Below are 14,943 nucleotides of genomic sequence, written 5' to 3'. Positions count from 1 at the left end.
CTGTTTTTGTTTCTGTTTCTGATTTACAGCATCCAGAGTTCTTTTTTCTTTTGTTTAGTGATTTTATTTCTCTGACAAGATCCAATAATGACCTGTTTAATCAAAACTAAAGAAACTGAATAGAAAAATAAATCCATATTGCCTTAAAATGCAATTTTCCTGTTTCTGGTAATTTGGCAGCCATGTTATGAACAGGCCAAATGTTGAAGTTAATGTTTTATCTACAAGAAAGAAAACATGAGAAATTAAATATTTAATCTACAAATATTATTTTGTGATAATTTGAGCAATCAATTCCAAGAGAGATTGTGAGCAATTTGTTGCTTGTGCATTTGTAATTAAAAAGTACTTCCAAAAATTGCACTGAAACTTTATCGTACCTAAGAAATATAATAAACTACACTACCTTAAATTCATTTTTGAAGACACTCTACACAGTAAGAATGTAGTATGTTCTAAAAAGGTAACAAGTTTCAAGGTGATTTCCAATGCTGGGAATTGGTTCCTATTTCAAGCTGATGATTTTCTTCAGGATTTGAATTTTTGGAAACTAAGTTCTCTAGAAATTGAGCGTTTGTAAAACAAATACCCACTTGGTTGCTCATTCAAATTTAATGGACTGATATTTATTTCAAACTGTAAATTGGCTTAGACAACATTCAGACAAAAAGGACACATTAAATACATTTTAAACCAGTCATTTTATGTTCAGAACCTTTAACTGAAGTTACTTGTAACTGAAATCAAATGACAACACACTTTTGAACACTTTCTCACTGAAACAGTACCATCATTTGTCTCAAACATGCAGTACATTGTCTATCACAACACAAGCTCTGATTATAAAGGCATTTCTTCTTGCATGTTCTCATGTAATTAAACCTTAATATTCCTGATTTTATTTTGAATAATTTGTGAAGTAGGAGAAATAGCACATGCAGTACCAGATATTAATATCCAGGCCTATATTTCTACAAAATATTGCACTAGCATGTTTGTTAGTATTGTTGACAAGAATCAGTTCATTGCCTTTGAATATCAAGGCACATGGTAGCTGTTGGATCAGTTTGCTACTGCGGAATAATCTTTGCAGATGCCTTTCAGGATATCAGGCACAAGCTTGTTGACCATTGGGAAATCTCTCACAAAGAAAGTATGTGCATCTTTGGGTTCAGAAGCCATTGCTTTGAGTTCCTGTTCCATTGCCCACGAAATTCCAACTGAAAATATGACTGTACCTGGAACAAAATATAGAAAATCTTGAACTCCGATGACAAAAGTTTCAGTGTTGATAAACAACGCGATACTATATGAGGTCATTGTGCATAAACTTTCTAGGCTATGGTTCTGATATCCAAGTCAGTGCCAGTTTAATTCCTCAATTTTAGGATTCTAATTTGAAAAGATAAAGGAAATATCTTTTACTGCAGACAGTGCTGCTGACTCAGTAGATCCTTTCAAGCAAATTTTAAAGACCATTGACAATTATTCCACTCTAGAGCTGTTAAAGATAATTTTCTTCCATCGTGTTTTTTTCAATGCAAATACCTCATCACTAGAAAAGCTTGTATCTTTTCATTCAACACTATACAATCTAAATGTCATTTGGACTTTATAGTCCATTTTTATCAACTGTAGCTAAGTTTACATTTTGGCTGAATGCATCCTTATTGAAAATCTCTTTTTTTTTAGAATATGCTGTAGCTTTTTTAAAGAAAATAAACCTGGAGATGTTCACAACTTCATGACTTTATCAGTCATTGTTCGGCCTAAATATTTTACAACATGGTGATTGTAAAATAACTTTGTATGTATGGCTGTAGTTACTCTTACTTATGTAAATTTCAAATATTTATCCTTGCTATTACAGACACAAACAGAAGTCATTCATGTAATAAGGAGGGAAATTTGCTGATAATTAAATCTAAACTCCTCTTTTCTGACTAGTTACACCAGCCTATGTAGATTTCTGGGAATGTATTGGCTGCTTTGTTCCTCAACTGAGGAATGATGTGGTATCAGAAGCCCCAAAAGTGTGAAGTGTAAACTGTATCGTAATTTTATATATTAAATACTTTCAATATAAAGTTATTGTGAAAAGAATTCCCAAATTTGCACTAACTTAGCAGATAAATGTTTTAATCATGCAAACAATCATTACCTGATTGATGTGCCACTGTTGCTGGAACCTCAACATCATCATAAGATTGGCCATCAGTGATGACGATCAGCACATTCAGGTTGCTATTCTTCAATTTCCCAAACAAATTCTTTGAGGTGTAAGTAATTGCTTCCCCAGTGGCTGTGCCACCACTCCAGTAAGGGATATTCTTGATAGCATTTTGCACTGAATCCTTTGTTAAATGTTGACCAAAATCAAATTCAGTTCTTTGATTATACGTGAACTGTACAGCACCAACTCTTGCACCAATCTGATGAATGTCAAAGGATTTCACAATTTCTGAGATGAAGTTCAGAACAATGCGAAAGTTGTTGTCCCCAACACTGCTGGATCCATCGATAAGAAAGCCAAGGTTTATTGAATTGTAACAAGTTCTACTGCATGTCATCTGGCTGTAGGAACACAGTCTTTGTGCTAAAGGTTTTATAAACTTATACATGCCAAACCAGTTTTGAATAGAATAGGAAAACAGTCCATTGTTTTTGCAAACAATCTGCGAAAGAAAAGAAAAAGATGCAAAGTAAATCTTAAGCAATACAATTGGTGATGGCAAGTAATTGCTGCTGCATTTATTCTTGGTTTGGAGACATTTTTGAGTAATATGAAGTTAAAGTGCACCTTTGATACCAGTAAGTGGAATTAGCAAATGTGTAAATGCAGATGAAATTTGTAATAGTAGTAAAGAAACCAATATTTATTGCTAATGTTACTTTTTGCTGTTTGTAAAATACTTAAAAATAAAATGTTGCATGAAATAATATTAGATGATTGAACCTTTTAAAGGTTGCTTGTTATTGGTGTAATTGTTATTGTCAATGAAGCACTGTGATATTGTTCTTCCAGAATTCAACCCAACAATTTCACTCCCCAATTGTGCTGCACATTTATCCACAACGTGAAGCTTCACCAATGAAAAGTGATTGAATTGGTGGTAAACAAATTTCTACAAGTTATATACTGTATCCAGACTTTCTGCTTCTGGTTCTCCTGAAGTGTGTATCCAGCAGATATGTATATCAGTGAATCTGTTGCTTTCTGAAATATGTAAAATGTAGCAAATTTGTGAATTTTATAATATGTGCTCAGAAACCTCTAAGAAATGCATAAATTGAACAATATTTGTTACAACTATTAAAAGGACTAAAATAAAATTATGAGAAAATGAGGGCAAAAAGCAAAGCTTTTCAGGCAACGCATGAACATGACAAAGTGCTGAGGGGAGCTATTGAAATGTCAGTTGATGTGGAATGCAGATGTTTTATTTTATTGCTATAAATGTAGAATTGGTTGCATTATTTAATTTGTTGCATTGAAAGGCTGTAGGTTGTAGTCTGCTAGCAATTACAGAGAGATGATTGCAATGTGGCCAGTGCTCAGACCTGAATATTTAAAGATATTTAATGTTTTGGAAGGGCAAAGGAACTAAGCTATCTCTGATAATAAATGATAAGGTCAGTTCAATTGTAAAAAAAAATGGCTAGGGAGATCAAGGTATCAAATCAATTTGGTTGGAGATAAGAAATAGCAAAAGGAATAAATCACAGATGGGAATAGTCTGCAGGCTCAAGAAAGGTAATTATGCAGTAGGATGACTTTAATCTTCATATTGATTGGACAAATCAAAGTTGCTTAGAGAATTAGTTTGTAGTGTGCATTCAAGACTGTTTTTAACAACGAATCCTGGAAGCTGTTGGGGTGCAAGTTATTTTGGGTCTGGTAATGTACTTTAGGCATGAGTGATCATAATATAGAATTTCACATTCAGTTTGAACATGAAAAATATGTGCTTGCAACTACTATCTTCAAATACAAGGGGATTAAAGTAGACTTGCCTAAAGTGAACTGGAACAATAGGTTAAAAGTAAGATGGTGGAGATACAGTGACAGACATTTGGGAAATATTTCAAAACTTTTAGAGAGTATTTCATTCAAGAAAGAAGACGACCAGAAGGAATTTAAATGTGTTAATTGAATTGAAAGAAAAGGCCTACAATGCTACAAAGATTGGTCAGATCATTAATGATGTCTTTAAAACCAGCAAAGTACAACAGCAAAAATAAGTTGAGAAATTGCAATCAAAGAAAAACTCAGTAAGAAGTGTAAAAACAGACACTGAAAGCTTCGAAAAATATAATAAAAGTAAGTATAGCTAAAGTAGGCATTGGTCCCTTCGGTAAGATTGGAATATTAATAATAGGATCAAACAAATGTCAAAGGTTCTGAAAAAGTATTTTGTACCCACCTTCACTGTAGAGGATGCAAATGAAGTACAGTTGAAAATGATGAGGCAAAGAGGGGAGGAATTTAGAACAATGAGTTTTACTTGAGAAAAACTTAATGGGATTACTGATGAGATTTGAGGATGATAAGTCACCTCAACCTGATTGTCTGCATCCTAATGTCTTAAAAGAAATGGCTGCAGATATATTGGATGCATCAGTTGTAATTTTCCAAAATGTTTTGAATTCTGGAAAAGATCTCGTAGTTTGTGAAGTTGCAAATATGACACTTTTACTCAAGAAAGAGAGACAGAAAGCAGGAAACTAATGGCTAGATAGATTAATGCTGATATCCATTAATAAAGAATTAGTAGCTGGACATGTAGAAAATCACAATAGTATCAGTGTTGTGGTTTTATGAAAGAACTTCGTTGGAAGGGATGTGCAAGAAGAAATAAGGGAGGCTTGTGAGAAAGGTATGACGATAATCATGGTAATTATAATTTGCATATATATTGGGTGAATCAGATTGGCAAAGATAGTCTGGAAGATGAATGCAGCATGTTCAAGTGCCAGAGAGCAGGCTGTTCTAGATCTGATAATGTGCAATAAGATAGGGTTAATGACCGCAGGGTAAATATGCCTCAAGGTAGCAGTCATGATTGAGTTTTGCATACAGTTAAGAGAGAGAGAAATGGGTATAAGATTAGTATATTTAAACATAAAGACAATTACGATCATATAAAGACAGGCCTGGCTGATGTGTACTGGAAAATTAGGTTACAGAATAGGTCAACATAATGCAGAGACAGTCTTGTCTGAAGGTATTACGTTCAGCAAAGATATATTCTGTGAGAAAACCCATTGAGAAAGGGACTTTCCAGGCTAAAAAATGAAAGTTAAAAACACTATCAAATTGTACAAAAAAGCATAATGGCATGGGCCAGCACAATATTTTAGTGGTTAGCGCTGCTGCCTCACGGCACAGGGAACCATATCTGATTCCAGCCTCGGCAACTATCTGAGTGGAGATTGCACATATTCCCCGGGTTTCCTCCACGTGCTCTAATTTCCTTTGGTGGATTGGCTATGCTAAATTGGTGGGTTTGTTAGGTGGATTGACTGTGCTAAATTGCCCTGTAGTGTCCAAGATTGTGGAGGCTGGGTAGATTAGCCATGGGAAATGCAGGGTTACAGAGATAGGGCAGGGAGGGGGGTTTCTGGGTGGGATACTCTTTGGAGGGTCAGTGTGGACTTGATCAGCCAAATGTTTGCTTCCACATTATAGGGATTCTATGATGCTAGGTCAGAAAATTGCTCAATATAAAAAGCAGCAAAAAACAAAGGGACATTAAAGAGGGAGAACTTACATTCCAAGAGAAAGCTACCTTCAAAATGGTAAAATCTTCTGTGGGGATTTAAAAAGGAAAAGAGTAAGTAAAATGTGTTTGATCTTCTAGAAAAGTCTGCTGAATTATTAATAAGAATGGAGAATGAATTGGATGCAGTTTTGGATTTGGTTTTATTATAGGGGATACAAATAACATCTCAGACATAATTGAGTTATGAGCTGAAGAAGATTAAAATGATTAGAATCACCAAGGAAAGTGTACTGAGAAAAGTATTAGAGTTAAATGCTTTGTCCCAGGATTTAAGAAGGAGTGGCTGCTAAGATAATAGATGCACTAGCTTTAATTTTCCAATATTCTCTAGATTTTCAAAGGATCCCATCAGATTGGAAAGTTCTTAGTCTATCTCTGTATTCAAGGAAGAAGGGGGACAGCAGGACACTTTGCGGCAGTTGGCTCCACATATGAAAAGTGCTGAAAATGACTATGAAGTTACTAAAGAGGGCATTTAGATAATCTGAAAGCAATCATCCAGTATTAGTGTGGTTTTGTGAAAGGGATATCACATAATCATCTAATTTTTAGAACTGTTTGAGGAAATAACAAGTAACATGGATATAAGAGAACTTAAGGAAATTGTGTAATTAGTTTTCCAGGATTTATCCACTATGATGCCATATTAAAGATGGTTTACAAAATAAGAATTCATCGTGCAGGTAGTAATATATCAGCATGCCAGGGGATTGGTTAACTAACAAGAAACAGCAAGTAGACATAATGTGCTGTTGCCATGTTTCCAAAATGTAACGAGTGGAATGCCGCAGGGATCAGTGCAGGGGCCTCAACAATTTACTAAAGACTTTGATGAGAGGATTGTATGGTTGCTAATTTTGCTGATGACACAAGAAGGTAAGAAGTAAATTGCAAAGAATTTTCAAATGAATATAGATAGATTAAGTTAACTGTGAGAAAATGAACTTGTCCGCTTTGGCAAACAACACACAAAAGTGGTATATTATTTAAACAGATTATGGAATTCTGAGGTACAGAGCATTCTTAACAGATGAATCATATAAAGTTTGTGTGCAGAATGATTTGTAAAATAATTGCAATGTTGTTTATTGTAAGAGGAATATAGTATAGAAGTAGAAAATTTATTCTCCAGTTGCACAATATGTGTTGTGAGTACAATGTACAGTTTTGGTCACTTTATTTGAGAAAGAACATAGCTGCTATAGAAGCAATTCAGAGAAGGTTCACTCAGTTGATTCCCATGATGATGGAATTATTTTGGGTCTATATCCACCTTGGTTTAAAAAAATGGAAAGCAATCTTATTGAAACCCATAAGATCCAGAGTAGACTTGACAGGATGGATACCAAAAGGACATTCCCCCCTTGCAGAAGAAACGAGAACTCTGCAACAGAGTCAAATTGAAAGGTGGTTTCTTATTTAAGATGGTAATAAGGAAGATTTATTTTCCATATAGAGTGAGTCTGTGGAACTCTTTATCCAAAGAATGGTAAAGATAGTCATTGAATATTTTTAAGGTATGAAGATTCTTGACTAATAAGGGAGTCAAAGGGTATGGAGGGCCATACCACATTCAGCCATGACCTTTTCCAATGGCTCAGCAGGTCCAAAGGGTTGAATGGTCGAGACCTGTTTCTAATTTATATGTTTGTGTTTGACAAATTTGTTGGAGATCTTTGAAGATGTATATTTGCATTCACCAAAGCTCTCTAGCACTTTCCAAACTCATGAACCTTTCCATCTTGAAGGACAAGGACAGCAAATGCCACCAACTGCATTTCCCCTCCAAGACACTCACCATCCTGACTTGGAAATATATCACTGTTCCTTCAATGTCACAGATTCAAAATCCTGGAATTCACTCCCTAGCAACATCATGGGTCGGCCTACAGCACATTGTCTGCAGCAGGCCAAGAAAGCAGCTCACCACCATCTTCTGAAGGGCAGCTAGTTCCAAATAATAAATGCTGATCCAGTTAGCAAAAAAAAATTCCAAAAGGCACAATGAAACAGATTACTATACAAGCTTTGAGCATTTAATGTTGGGGTTATATGTTAGGATGGATACAGGACTGGCTAACTACCAGAAACAGAGGATAAATGGATCATTTTGGGGTGGCAAATCTTAACCAGTTCCCTCAGGAATCAGTGATGTGGCCTCAACTATTTATGATTAATATTAATGAAACGGATGAAGGGTCGAACTACGATGAAGCCAAATTTGTTGATGTACGAAGCTAGATAGGAAACCAAATTGCAAGGTAAATACAAAGAGTCTGCAAAGTGATAGAGGTAAGTGAATCAATAAACCTTTGGCAGACAAAGGTTAAGGAAGTGGAATTTGTGAGAACATGTGAGTTTGTTCAATTTGGCAGGTAGAATGGAAAAAGTCTGAATTTTTGAATAGGAAGGACCACAGAATGTTGTCGTGGGAAAGAATTTGGATATCCTTGTATACGCAGCACAAAACCTTAGTGTTCAGGTACAGCATATTGTTAAAAAGGCAAATGAAATGTTGGTTTTTATTACAAGAGAGATGAAGCATAAAAGTAAGTTTTGGTACAATTGTACAGGGAGATCACATCTACAGCAGTGTGTGCAGTTTGTGGTACCTTACTCAACGACATATTTGAAATCGAAGCAAATCATAGATGATATACTAAGCTGATTACTGGCTTGGAGAGGTTGTCTAAAGAGGAAAGGAGAGATTGGACAGATACAGCAAACCTTTTATTAACCAAATTAAGGGACCAGGAGTGTGCTGGTTGATCAAATATTCAGGATAATCCAAGAGGTGCACATAGTCAATGTAAAAATCTAGTATTTCAGGTAAATAGTTTTTGCTGGTTTATCAAGAATACTGGCTTATAAGATGCAGGTGAAAACGAAATTTGTTGTACTTATTGGAGTTTAGAAGAATAGGAAATGATCTTATTGCAACATTTAAGATTCCGAGGGGCTTAACAAGGTGGATGCTAAGGGAGAATCTAGAACCAGGAGATACAGTTTAAAAATAAGGAGCCTCCCGCTTAATTTGAAAATAAGGTATGTCCTCTTTGAGAGAATCATCAATATTTGGAAATGATTGAATGTATTCAAACCTGTGTTTGGCAGAACTTTGATTGACAAGGTGGTCTAGGGTAATGGAGGTTAAGGAAGTGGAATTAAGGCCACTTCCAATCAGCCATGATCTTATTGACTAACGGAATAGACTTTATAGACTGAAAACTAACTCCAGGCTTCATTTTCTATGTTTTTATGTTCTATTGATAATAGCTGGTGCAATGACCTTACCTTTTCCATGTAGTTGGGGTCTGAAACCATCTTTTGCTCTTCTGGGAGTGCTTTTGCAACTGAGACAATGAAAACATTCATGCCAGATTCTCTGGCCAGATTTGCTGCTCTTTCAATTTCATCTGAGGGCCATCCATCCACCACAACAACTATGACCTTTGGGTACCCAGATCGCGTACCCTTTTCAGGAGTGAAAAAGCTTTCCGTTGTGTGAATTAGAGCTTTACCTAGTGTATAAAATCAACATTATGAATAAACCTGAGAGAATATATGCAGGAACATGGAAGAATTTAATTTTCACATGCCCTTCTGTGACAAAAAATTAATTGTTGCATGGGAGTTTTAGTCAGTGCAGGAACTCTTTTGAGATTTATCTCTGTTTCTTCTGAGTCTTCCAGGGCATGTACATATTAGAACATCAATGAGCATAAAAGCAATGCTAACCATGTCTTCTGTCTTCTTTGGACATCTGCTAGGAGCTTTGACTTACCATCCAGGCCCTGACTACCCCAACAGTGCCTCAGACAGCATCAGACATTAATTTGAGAACCGAATGCTTTTTTGAAATAATACTTATAGCTAAACCATTTTATACTGGTGGGCATGAGAAAGTGAGGATTGTATATGCTGGAGATTAGAGTTGAGAGTGTGGTGCTGGAAAAGCACAGCCGGTCAGGCAGCATCCAGGGAGCAGGAGAATCGATGCTTCGGGCGTTAGCCCTTCATCAGGAATTGAAGGGCTTGTGCCCAAAGCGTCAATTCTCCTGCTCCTCGGATGCTGCCTGACCTGTTGTGCTTTTCCAGCACCACACTCTCGATGGTGTGCATGAGAGTCTTCATTAGATGAACCAGTACATCCCTCTCAATTATTATTATTACTTGGAAAGTAGAATTAATATAACCTACAGGAAATGATATCTGAACATTAAATGAGAAACAAAATTAATTAGAATAAAGGACAACATTCATGATTTAAGGAGTATCACTGAGACAGATGAATTCATCAACAGGTCTTAAAATATCAGGAACTTTTTGAAAAAAGGAAGAAAACCAGTTAGGAGTTGGAAATGGGGAAAGAAATTGATGAACTATTGTTTTTCCATCATTAGGCCCATAATTAAAATCCCACTTCTCCCAATTCCACTTGCCACTTGGGATGGGTGTCAGCCAACATTACACGAAAAATGTACCATTTATTAACCCAACTTTGAAATTTTAGCTTTGAAATGTTCATACGTTAAGAATAAATTGCAAGTTGATGCTGGCAAAAGCAGTTCATTTTCTTTAGGCTAAATGTTTCTATTTCAGCTTTAGGTGATAATAAATTTTCTGCATCAGTACATTGCAAGGGTTTGTCAATACATCTGTTGTCACAATATCAAGACTTGATGTTCTTTTTCAAAAGAAACTACTCGGCATTCATCAGCTTCCTTCAGAACAGATAAATTGTGCTCTGAAGGATAATCAAGGTCATTCAAATGTTCGAAGACAATTTCTTAATCAAGGTAGGCTAATGGTTATACTGCCAGATCAACAACTTAGAGGTGGAGAGTTCACAATCTCATAATTGCGAGATGTGAAATTAAATTCAGTCAGTGAGATTATGTGGCTACCACCAGAAAATAGCGTCGAAAGAGGCTAAATATTTGTAGAAATCAAATGGCCTCCTCGTATTCTTCATAAAAGGATGGCCTACTATCGCTACACTAACCTGAGAAATAGAAATATATAATAAATGGGTGCTTGCTCGTATGACACACATGTTTGGCTGCACTTCTATTTGTCCATCTATTCACATTCTGGCTGTAATATCTTTTTAATCTTGAACAGAATCTCCATACTGCCTCCATTGTAAGTGCCATTACATCTCTCAAAAGGTTCTTGGAACTTTGTTTTTTATTTAAGTGTTTTTATCTGAGAGGTTTTAAAAGCTTGATTTCTTTTAATCAACACATTTCTTGATTTATATCATTTCCTCAATGTTCACGATCATATTTCTCTATAATTGTTACTAAACCAGAACCTGCATTATCATATAAATACATTTAAAATTATACATAACTATAGTTAAAATACACTTTTCATAAAGCTTCAAAATTGGAAAAAATGGTGAGTTCAAAAAAAGTTTGCATAGAAGCTTAACAGCACAGAACGAAACCTTTCTACACAACTGAACAGTTCCTAAATTGGAGTAATCTGAAACTCATCCTACTAGCCAGGTGTCTTCCAATGGTTTTCTCTCTTCTGCTCAGTGTTATTTAAAAAAAAATACTCCTTTGCCTCAAAATCTTCCTGTGTTTGGTGCCTAACCAGGCTCCTTTAGATTGGGAAGTAACTAATGTAACTTCTTTATTCAAAAAGGGAGAGAGCGAGACAGAAAGTAGGAACCAACAGGCCAGTTAACTTAACATCTTTCATGGAGTAAAAGATCGAGTTATTATTAAAATTGAGATAATTCAAAATATAACAAGACACTTGGATAAGTTAACGGTAATCAGGTAGAACCATCATGGTTTTATGAAAGGGAAATCATGTTTAACTAATTTATTGGAGCTCTTTGAAGAAGTGCAGAATTTAATTTAGATAAGTGTGAGGTGCCGCATTTTAATAAGGCAAATCAGGGCCGGACTCATTACACTTAATAGTAAGGTCATGCCGAACAAATTGACCTTGGGATGTAGGTTCATAGTTCTTTGAAAGTAGAGTTGCAGGTAGACATGGTGGTGAAGGAGGAGTTTGGTATGCTTGCCTTTATTGGTCAGTGTATTGAGTATAGCAGATGGTAGTTCATTTTGCAGCTGTACAGTGCATTCAGTTTTGTGCATTCAATTCTTGTCTCGCTACTAGAGGAAAGATGTTTTGAAATTTGAAAATGTCCAGAAAAGATTTACAGAGATGTTGCCAAGGTTGGAGGATTTGAACTCTGGGAGAGGCTGAATAGGCTGGGGCTGTTTTCCCTGGAGCGTCAGAGACTGAGGGGTGACCTTATAGAGGTTTATAAAATCATGGATAGGGGCATGGATAGGGTGAATAGCCAAGGTCTTTTCAGATTAGGGGGGTCCAAAACATGGTAACATTTGACATGGATGAAATATCGATTTGCTATAGGAAACTGAGATTAAGAATAAATGGATGTTTTCAAGCTGACAGGATGTCATAAGTTGTGTGCCATAGAAATTCAATACCCTCCACTCTTTACGATTTATAGAAATAATTTGGATGGAGGAGTTGAACGTATGCTTGCTAAATTTACAGATGACACAAAGGTAGGTAACAAATAAATTGTAAAGAAACGCTCTGGAGCTTACAAAGCAATATAGATGGGCTAAGTGAGTAGGCAAAGACCTGGCAAATGGAGTAGGCTAGGCAAACGTGAAATTGTCAATTTCGGCAGAAAGAATAATAAAAAAACAAGTTTATTATCTCAATGATGAGAAATTGGAAAGTGCAAATTTTAAAAAATTTAACAGAAAATGAAAATATGCTGGATATTTTGCAATCATGTTGAAAGTTAGTTCGGAACAAACCATACGGAAGATTTAAAGTTACATTTCAACATGAAATTATAAAGAAGTCTCTTGGAAAGTTTAGCTCTGTGACTGTTATATTTTACTATGTTTTCAAATTCTTTGTTTGTAACGGATGAATTTCAGACCGATCATATATAGCACCAAACTGTTTCCCATTGGGATGAATCTGAAAGCTAAGCTTTCTACCTTGCAATGAGAGAATTTTGGAGATTCTCCAATTGCTCTTCACTGTGCTTTGCTGTAACACCAACAATGCTGATAATCTAGAAATTGAAGCTATGATTACGTCTGTCACTGAATATGTTATAATTTCCAACAGTGAGGACATCCTTGCCCTGCAAGAAGTCATTAAGAGTTGTTAGTAATTTACCATTCAGCCTGCAATTACCACTAATAATTGCAGATTATTGAACCAGTTAGTATTACTAAAGAAAAAGTAGGTGGCCACTGGAGAATTTTCCAGATTGTTGTTAAAAAATGCTTTGTTTAAAAGCATTTTTTAAATGCAGTATTAGAGTTGTATAGTATGGAAGGACTACATATATATTATTTGAATTATAAACTGGAAATAGGAGTTTTGAATTGCTTTTTGTGAGCAATTAACCAGTTGTTTTTTTTTTAATTATAACTTGAAGGAAAAGTGGAACTGCATGATCACTTATTGGTTACACAAGGTCCTGTAATTTTTATTTAAGAATTGATACTTTTGTTAGACAACTAGCTTCTGAGTTCAAGAAGATATAATCACCCAGCAGCAGCTTGTGGGTTAGTTGTAAAGACCAGTTTATCACAGAGAGGAGAAGATTCAGTTGGACCAAGATCTCCATAAGCCTGGAAGCATGTAAGATTGATTTCTCTCTCTCTCACCCACTCTCTTCCACAGAGAGAGGGAGAGAGAGAAAGAGAGAGAGAGAGAGAGAGAGAGGAAGAAGTAACACTCAAAAACAATGTAAAGAAAGAAACTTTCATTCAAGCCTAGGTCCAATTGACCAGCTCCTGAACTGAGAATTGCCATAGTTGTCAACAACATGATATTATCATCAAGACCTCATGAACTGTAAGAAAGTGACCTCATTTTCCCTGTTTGTATTCTTCATCCATAGACTTTGTTCCTTTTTGCTGATATTCCCACAATATCTCTGAAAATCTGTTTGTCTTGTCTGTCCTAATTGTGAATAAATGAATGTGTGTTTGGATTTATAGAGTGTGTACTTTATGTTTGCATATTAATAATCTATTTTGCACCTGCTACAGGTATTTGTTATAATAAATACGTTTTTATTTTCTTATTTGTAGACTGAATTTCATTTATCTGAGATAGTGGTCACAACCAGTCATTAGACATCCTGCTGATTAAACATGTCCTATTTCACATTATTGATGGCTTTCGGAATAGTGGAACTTGATTTTCAGTGCCCTCAGGGCTGTGGCAAGTGATAGAACAAATCAGAATTTCATTCCACTGTAACATATAGACAATGCATATAAACATATCTAGCCGTTTATATTGCACGCCAAGATCCAATTCTCAGTTCAGAAAGTTAAGACAGCAAGTTCAGAATAATTCAGATTAGAACTATTCCTTATGATCAGATCATGGTTGATCACCTATCTCAATGCCACCTTCTTGTGCTATGTCTACATCCATGGTGTCATTAGTTTCTGAAGATGGATTAATTTTTGTCCTGAAAGATGGAGATCCCACAGCCCTCTGGCTAGAAAATTTAGAAGATTGGCCACACTCTGAAGGATGGAAACCCTTATTTCAGACTTAAATAGCCTAACCTTTATTCTTCAACTGAGTCCTCTGGTTCTACACTCACCAACCAGTGGAAACATTCTATCTACACCTACCATATCACACCCAATGAGAACCTTGTAAGTTTCAGTTGGATCACCTCTTATTCTTTCATGCTGTAGAAATTGCAGGCCTGGTTTCCTCAATCTCTCCTCATAAAGTAATCCTGTCATTCGAGGGATTAGTCTGCTGAACCTCGATTGCACACAGTAGTTGGCAAATATATCCTTCCGTAGAAAAGCAGATCAAAACTATTCACAATACGGTTGTTACAATCTCACCATCGAATTGCAGTAAGGCAGTTTTACTTTTGCACATAAGTCCTTTTGCAATGAAGCCAATATACCCTTATCCTAAATTTACTGATTGTTGCACCTGTCTGCTAGCTATTAGTGACTCAAGAACAATGATATCCAAATTTATTTGGACACCAACACTTCCTAGCTTCCATCATTTTTTTAAAAATCTTCCATTTTATTCTACCAATGTGGATAACCTTACTTTGATTTCCATTATATCCCATCTGTCACATTCATGC

At 35.7% G+C, this 14,943-nt stretch overlaps 1 protein-coding gene across 1 annotated transcript in view; it reads right to left on the bottom strand.

The window, feature by feature from the left end:
- Positions 1 to 622: 622 nt before the first annotated feature.
- The window catches only part of coch (coagulation factor C homolog, cochlin (Limulus polyphemus)), a 62,152-nt gene continuing 47,831 nt past the window's right edge, over positions 623 to 14,943 (bottom strand). Inside the window, exons 10-12 of the mRNA XM_060828382.1 lie at positions 9,078 to 9,304; positions 2,162 to 2,675; positions 623 to 1,238 (exon numbers count right to left, since the gene is read on the bottom strand). Of these exons, the coding sequence (XP_060684365.1) occupies positions 1,063 to 1,238; positions 2,162 to 2,675; positions 9,078 to 9,304 (917 nt within the window). The 3' untranslated portion in view covers positions 623 to 1,062. The remainder of the gene's footprint in view (positions 1,239 to 2,161; positions 2,676 to 9,077; positions 9,305 to 14,943) is intronic.

Source organism: Hemiscyllium ocellatum, chromosome 8 (assembly GCF_020745735.1).
Source record: "Hemiscyllium ocellatum isolate sHemOce1 chromosome 8, sHemOce1.pat.X.cur, whole genome shotgun sequence".
NCBI lineage: Eukaryota > Metazoa > Chordata > Chondrichthyes > Orectolobiformes > Hemiscylliidae > Hemiscyllium > Hemiscyllium ocellatum.
The sequence above is the reverse complement of the archived record's forward strand: the minus strand, read 5'-3'. Positions and strand labels throughout refer to the sequence as shown.